The 7,610-nt window shown below is 30.4% G+C and overlaps 1 protein-coding gene across 1 annotated transcript; it reads right to left on the bottom strand.

The window, feature by feature from the left end:
- Positions 1-3,023: 3,023 nt before the first annotated feature.
- LOC133781391 (germacrene-A synthase-like) lies at positions 3,024-7,361 on the bottom strand. The gene is made up of 7 exons (XM_062220363.1): positions 7,161-7,361; positions 6,698-6,974; positions 5,184-5,565; positions 4,617-4,835; positions 4,391-4,529; positions 4,017-4,268; positions 3,024-3,339 (listed from the first exon to the last, which is right to left on the bottom strand). The coding sequence occupies exons 1-7, from the start codon at positions 7,290-7,292 to the stop codon at positions 3,049-3,051; spliced, it is 1,692 nt and encodes a 563-aa protein (XP_062076347.1). The 5' UTR covers positions 7,293-7,361; the 3' UTR covers positions 3,024-3,048.
- Between the last annotated feature and the right edge of the window lie 249 nt (positions 7,362-7,610).

Here is a 7,610-nt window from a genome sequence, read left to right as displayed (position 1 = left end):
TACCTTGATTGATCTTATGGATTAATCTAAACCTTAATACTGAAATCACACTATTTCTCACTTCCCAAGTGTTCTCTATAGTAATACTAGCACCTTAGAGGCTCTGATCGAATACTTGAAGAATGAAGAAAATGGTTGAGCTCTAGGTCCTATTTATAGAGTTTGAGGAGTAAAACTATCCTATTAAAAAAACTTAAATTCTTAAATAAATATGATTATGACAAGTATCATGCTCTTAATGGTTCTGGAAGGTTCTAGAGTTTCTAGATCTTTCTTTTATTTAAATTTAAATCCTTAAATAAACATGATTATGACAAGTGTCATGCTCTTAATGGTTCTATCTAAACTTTAGGTTATAATAATTTTCAAATTAAATAATAATAAAAATTAAAAAACTAAACATATATACTTGAGTCAAATCTATATAATGTGATATGTAAAATTAAAATTATTTTCTACATTGTCAACAAAGTTATTTTCTAAGAAACACACTCAAAATAAAGAATAATCTCACTAAATATCATTTTATTAATGATTTATACTTATAATTTTTAAAAGCTTACCTCAAATGTGTGCTTCAAATTGAAATTTTGAGTCAAAATCTCAAGTTCTACCTTATATTCTTACTCCAAGAAAATCCTACAAATCCATTGAAAAAACTCATGATCATAAAAAACTTGCACAAAATCGCATATATATATATATATATATCATCTTAACAGCAAACACATGATTGTTTTCAAGAAAAATTACCTCAAAAGCTTGAAATGGAGCTAATGTCGTAGTTTCAAGCCCTAAAATTGCCTGATTTTGCCCCAAAATCATCTCTCTGTAATCGAGGATGAAGAAGAGAAGAGAGAAACTAAGGTGGCTCAGGTAAATACAGTGAGGAGATCCAACGTCTCCCACTAGGAGATGTGCCAGGTGTCCCACGTCTCCCAATAGGGGACGTTGGAAGTCATGTACTTCTAACGTCTCCCATTGGGAGGCATGGGACACCTGGTACGTTTCCTAGTGAGAGCATTGGATCTCCTCCCTGCACACGTGTTAGACCCTCGTTTTTCTAGGTTTTCCCACTGTTTTAATGAATTTAATGGTTCTCCTCTCTGCACATGTGTTAGTCATTAATAAAAAAATTCAATGTCTTCCACCATAAGACATTAAAAACACCTCCTAATTTTTAATATCTTAAATTTGTTGTAGTGACTTTTAGGTAGAGTGAGAGAAAGAAAAGAACTTTTGGCAATTCAAAAAGAATTGTGGAAGCCCTATTTATAGGAAAACTTTGAGTTACCATGCTAAATAGTAACATGATAAAAATATCTAAAATATCAAGCATAGTAACTAGTTGAATTCGTCACTACATCACTAATGCATTAGCATGTGGGAACCATAGGGTAGACCCCATTGTGGGACCTTTGCGGACCCCACTATGGGACCCACTATGAATAGTTCCATGAATTGTCCCCAGTGAATAATAACCAAAAAAATGAAAACTTCCCAATTTCTTATTTTACTTAGTTCAACATTTTTGGCTCACAAACCTTTCTGAAAACATTTCTCGAACATTCATAAATTAATTATTCTCATATGTTAGTTATTTCAACAACTTAAAATTGTTAAAATCCCATAATAAAATATTGTTTACAACAGCTATATCCCCAACGGTTAGATTGCTATTTCCAACAGTCGAATCACTCTTCACCAACGGTCATAAACAACTAGTTTTTTTGTCCTATAAATACTTAACCCTTCAACCATTTACTTGCAACAACTTCTTCATCTTTTACCCTTCTATATACGTACATTCATCCTCCAATCATGAATTTCTTTTTATTGCTCAGTACTTTAGTGATTGTTTGCTTGTACTTTGTATCATTCTATGGGCGTATTTTACTAATGAAGTGCCCATAGATATAATAATTGCGTTTTCATTAGTTATTCTTCAACTTTGCTTAATAGCTCTATCATTCGATTAAACATTGTATTGTACTCAAATGTATGAATAAAATAGCTTCTTTTTTTTTTTATTGTTATAATGCATTTGTAGAAAGGAGTGAAAGTTACATAATTAGTCAAGCACAAAAAACCATTTCAAATAGAATTCATATTATTAATTTTTCTCAAATTATTAAAATAGTGGAGGAATAAAAATAAAATAATCAAAATATAACACCACAAAAGAGCGACCACTCAATCGATTACTTTTGTCTATCCGATAATTTAAAGGAAAGAAAGAAAAACTGCCAAAAATCAATGTTTGAGGATGTATGTTTAAAGCAAAATTAAGTATAGTGAAGCCATCAATTAATTCAAGACACTTGTGGCATCTTGTTTTTTTTTTTTTTTTTTTTTGAAGTTGAATTAATTAAGTTGATATGCTCCCATATATAATATATATTCCAGTATTATTACAAATTGATTAATATACAATAATATATATTCCCTACATATTCAAAACCACAAAACTCTACAACCACGCTCATCTAAGATACAACCAAATTATAAAATCCCTTAATTACAAAAATGGTCTTTCAATACATCACCTTATGTCATCCATCCTGGTATTAGTGCAAATTAATATGGATTTCATATTTTATCTTCAAAATTAGGTATAAATTAATAAACTTTTTCCACATCTTTTTAGGAATAATGCTACCCCATATCCTCATCCATCTATCTCTAGTATACTAAAATAAATGTTGAGAATGGAAAGAGGAATTTTTTCATTGACACAAAGCATTAATTAGATTCACACTATATATCTCTTTAAGAATTATATGCAAAGAACCAACATATATATCTCATCTAAGTCTAACATACATATAGGACAATGAAAATATCGATGAGTGTCAAGAATCATGAGGCTCCATCTAAAAACTAATTGGTGATTAGTGGAGTTACACATGTTCTTACTAATGGTTCAATATTCTTACACTTATTTCATGTGGGACACAATAGTCTAATAATGAGAAATAAACAACTTTATTTATTAATTTTAACAAGCTTAGATCATAAGAGTATGATACGAATAGTATGATAGATTTATCATGGAATTGGATGAATAAGCAACGCAGCAACACTATCTTTGGCCACTTTTCCAACTTGTGTATAGCCATCACCATTTTTGTAGAAAAGATCCATAAACTTGGATAAATTAAGAGCACGGACTAATATAGGTGAAGCTACACCAGTTGGCTTTAAAAGCTCTTCGTTTATTTCTTTCCATGCATTAACTACTCGCTTATTAAGTTCATCGTATGCTTCTTCTTCGGAAACTCCATATTGCTTCATGTAGCATTCCACTGCAGATGGTTCTTCATTTTTCTCTTGCTCAAACTGTGTAAACAAATAATTGGTTAACAAATCAAATATGTGTATAAGTACTATACATTGGTGAAAATGGCGTAATTTTACACGCTGGCCTAATTTTGATAATTTTTTACAAAATTGGCTCTGTCTAAAATTTCGACCAACTGTCGTGAGTGTCGAATGTCGTTTTGCAAAAAATTATCAAAACTAAGTTAACATGCAAAATAACTTTAAAAAAATAAGAGTATGATTGGTAGTGAATCCAAATTCAATTTTATGATTTCTAAAACTAAAAAATAGTAAGGCCCACATGAATACTTGATTAGATGATTGTTTTCAAATTCTCAATCCAGATACTGATTCTAACTTTAAGCTACAAAATAGAAAACGATATTTTCACGTTTTCTCCAAATCCAAGTCATTATATCCTAAAATCCTACAAATCTATCACTTTTTTATATTTTTAGATTCTCTACCAATTACATATTCAGCTCTTTAAAATTCAAAAACAGTTTACGAATTCCAAACCAAGAGATATCACATTTTAAAAAACATGTGTTAAGACTATAAATCTAGATTTTCATTTTAGAAACACACTTTTCAAAAATGCAGTTTTCCAATCATGAATCAATCAAAACCTTAAGTCATTTTGCCAACAACCCTAAATTAATTAGTGTGGTTTGTATGTATTTATTATATTATACCTTGTGTTCGGCTATGTCATCCATGAATCTACAAATAGTTGAAGATGCCCTAATAATCTTGCGGTCCATAGAGAACCACTCGAAAACTTCTTTTGTTACAACGCTACTTTTCATTCCAATTAAAGAGTTCACTATCAACATGTGGTAACCAGTAGTAATCAAAGAAAATTTCAAATACTCGTCGAAACTTGGAACACGTCCTTCTTTCAACCACCAAGCTTCTTCCAGAAAAGATCGAAGTAATTCTTTAAACTGTTAATAATTATTTAAATAGTGAGAATTATCATGTCAAGTTTGTAACTAGCAAGATCGTATAATAAAAACTATTTGATATTCAATCTATATATATATATACTAGTATAAACATTACGAACCCGTTCTTTTGCATAATGAACTCTGTAAGTTTCTTCCTTTGGAAGCTCTTGCTCAAATTCTTCATAAGAGTTCAAAAGTTCCTTATAAAATGTTTGCAAATACTCTGGATTGAGTTTATCAATAATATTTATGTCCCACCTAAAACATATATACTAATTAGTATATATATATATATATATAAAGAGAAGACAATATACATATATATAATATCAAAATTAATCAAACCTTTCAACTGCTTCAGTAAGGAGCTCAAGTTCTTCAAATGTACCATATGCATCGTAAATATCATCAGTAATTGAGGTGAGTGCAATAATTTTGGTTAAAATATTTCTTGCCAAAGAGTGTTGGGGTTCATAATAGACTGCTAATATCCACATGTATAGTTCCACAATCCTATCTCTTGCAAAAGGGAATTTGTGTACAAAGTTTGATTCTTTCCACCACCTAATTATATATATATATATATATGCAAGACAGAGATATGATAGCTAGGCTTTAGTAGATCAATCATGCTTCATTAAAATTAAAAACCAAATACGAAATTTACTCATATTTTTGTTTATATGATACCTTGTATTTTAAAATCTCACATATTGTCCTAAACGCAAATTTGATAAATAAAATTTTGTTAATATGACCAAACAACTATCAGTTATATGTAATTAAGTAATTAAATAAACATCATTGTAAATACAAGGTACCAAAATAATACTTTACAAAAACACATATTAGATTACCTACCCTACCAAATATATAAATATATATATATTTATATTGTGTGTGTTTATATACCTGCAGATTTCACTAAGCTCCTTTTTGTGCATGGATTGTAATAGATTGAAATCTAACTTTGCAAGTTGTAGCAATACTTTGTTATGGGAGGTCTCATTTTCATATATTGAAATGAAATGCCTAGCATCCAGCCTCTCAAGGCTCTTTCTCAAGGGCCTCTCTAAAGCTTGGGATATTTCTTTCGATAATGGATCATCATGTTCTTTTTTATTTGCCAAGAACTCAGTTAGGTGTGTGGTCGTGAAAGCAAGGGCTTCATCTAATATATTTTCCCCAACACAGCTCAAATGTGAGGCCTCATATAAGCTAAGCAAACCAATGGTGTCGGATACCAAGCATTCTTTAAAGTTTCCATCCTCATCTTTAAACTTTTCAAATATATCTGCGTGCATATACATAATTCATATATAGAATAGTATTCATATATTAAATCAAGAACAAAATAAGTGATGAAAGTACAACAATTTTAAATTTCATTGTGCCAAATGACCTTTATTTATATATATATATATTTTACAAAATGGTCTCCACACAGAGTATCATACAAGGTGTCAATAGTATTTGGAATGCTATATATTGCATTTTTCAAAACACACATATATATTGGATTTTTTTTTGTAGGGGCTAAAAAAGAGGCGTACCGGTGGGCCTTTGTTTGTGTTCTCTATCGTGAATAGTTTTCGGCGTTATTTTTTTTATAATCTTGTTTATTCTGGTTATTTAGAATATCCTACAAAATTTCGAGAAATTCTGAATAATTTACTATGCCGAAAACAAGGTTCAAACAAGTCGTACCCGTGACTAATTTTTTTTTATGTGCGTGGAAAACAGCACGTTCAAACCTAATTTTCGATACTGTAAATCATTCGAAATTTTCTGAAAATTTTGGACGATGTTATAAATATATAACTACAATAAATACGGTCATTAAAAAAATCGCGCTGAAAATTGTTCACGATAGGAGAACAGAAAAGAGGTGCACCGGTGCACCTCTTTTTCTATCCCCTACCATTGAAACACCCTATATATATATATAAATATATAGGACAATTCTCCTATAGGGGCTCCGCTTTAAGCCCTACCGGTGGGGCTCCTAGTGTTCTCGACCTTTGAACAGTTTTCGGCGTGATTTTTGTTATGACAGTATATATTGTAGCTGTTTAGAGTATCAACACGATTTTTAGAAAATTTTGAATAATTTAGAGTACTGAAAACTAGGTTCAAACATATTGCACACGTGACTAATTTTTTTATGTGCGTGGAAATCAACATGTTTGAACCTAGTTTTCGGTAGTGTAAAATATTCGGAATTTTCTGAAAATTTGCAGGATGCTCTAAACAGCTAAAGTATATATGGTCATAAAAAAAAAAAAATCGTGCTGAAAACTGTTCACGAGTCGAGAACACTGAAGAGCCCCTACCAGTAGGGCTTAAAGTGGAACCCCTATAGGAGAATTGTCCTAAATATATATATAATATATATATATATATATATGATTGTTTTATATACTTACCTGCAGAAGAAATCCTAAATCCATGTTGTCGTAGAAGTCTAAACCGAAGGGAAGCATCATGTAAATTCTCATCTTTCAAAATGTAATTTTGATCAATACTTTTATTATAAATGCTTTCTAGCTCATTTTCTATTTCACTTTCAAAATGATAGGACAATCCTAAACGTTCGACGACGTTGATTAACTTCAATTGATGAGAAACATCATATGCAGATTTTCCAAATATTTCTTTTTTTACCACTGCTTTTAGCTCCTCAACTTCCTGTTGTTTATAACGCTGAGAGATTGCATAGAATACAATCAATATATATATCTTCATGATTATATATTTAAATAAATATAAGTGAACAAATTAAGTTTTGCTGGCACATTCACTCAAAAATAAAAAAATTAATATAATCATTTACTTTTATTATATACGTACTCTATTATAGAATAGATCGATTAGAATGATATTACTTACCAATTCTTGTTCTGAAATATTGTAATGTAAGAATCGCTCACCCCAAACAGATGGTTGAAATTTTTTTGTTGGCCGAAGAATTTTATGTATTTTTTCATTTTGAGATGATGATGCTAAGATTTGAGTGGACATGATTAGTGATTTGGCTTGGCTTGCTTAAGAAAATATATGAAGGAAAATTATTGATGAACCAAATGTTGGAAAATGGCATTTATATATACAACAAAGATAAAAAAAAATAATAAGAAGAAGAGGAAAGAAGTCTATGTGTAAGTACGTAGGCATGGTAAGTAAGCATGAATTGATTCAATAGCATAGGGTTCGCCTAACAATGCCTTTATAGAAAGAGCCTCCAACGTTGTACTACCTCGTTAACAAAGGACCACTTCTACTAATTTCTCACTTTGAAATTAAATTATTAACTTATTATATTTAGGAAATTTAGCGGCC

Source organism: Humulus lupulus, chromosome 6 (assembly GCF_963169125.1).
Source record: "Humulus lupulus chromosome 6, drHumLupu1.1, whole genome shotgun sequence".
Classification (NCBI taxonomy): domain Eukaryota; kingdom Viridiplantae; phylum Streptophyta; class Magnoliopsida; order Rosales; family Cannabaceae; genus Humulus; species Humulus lupulus.
This window is presented reverse-complemented; position numbering and strand designations above follow the sequence as displayed.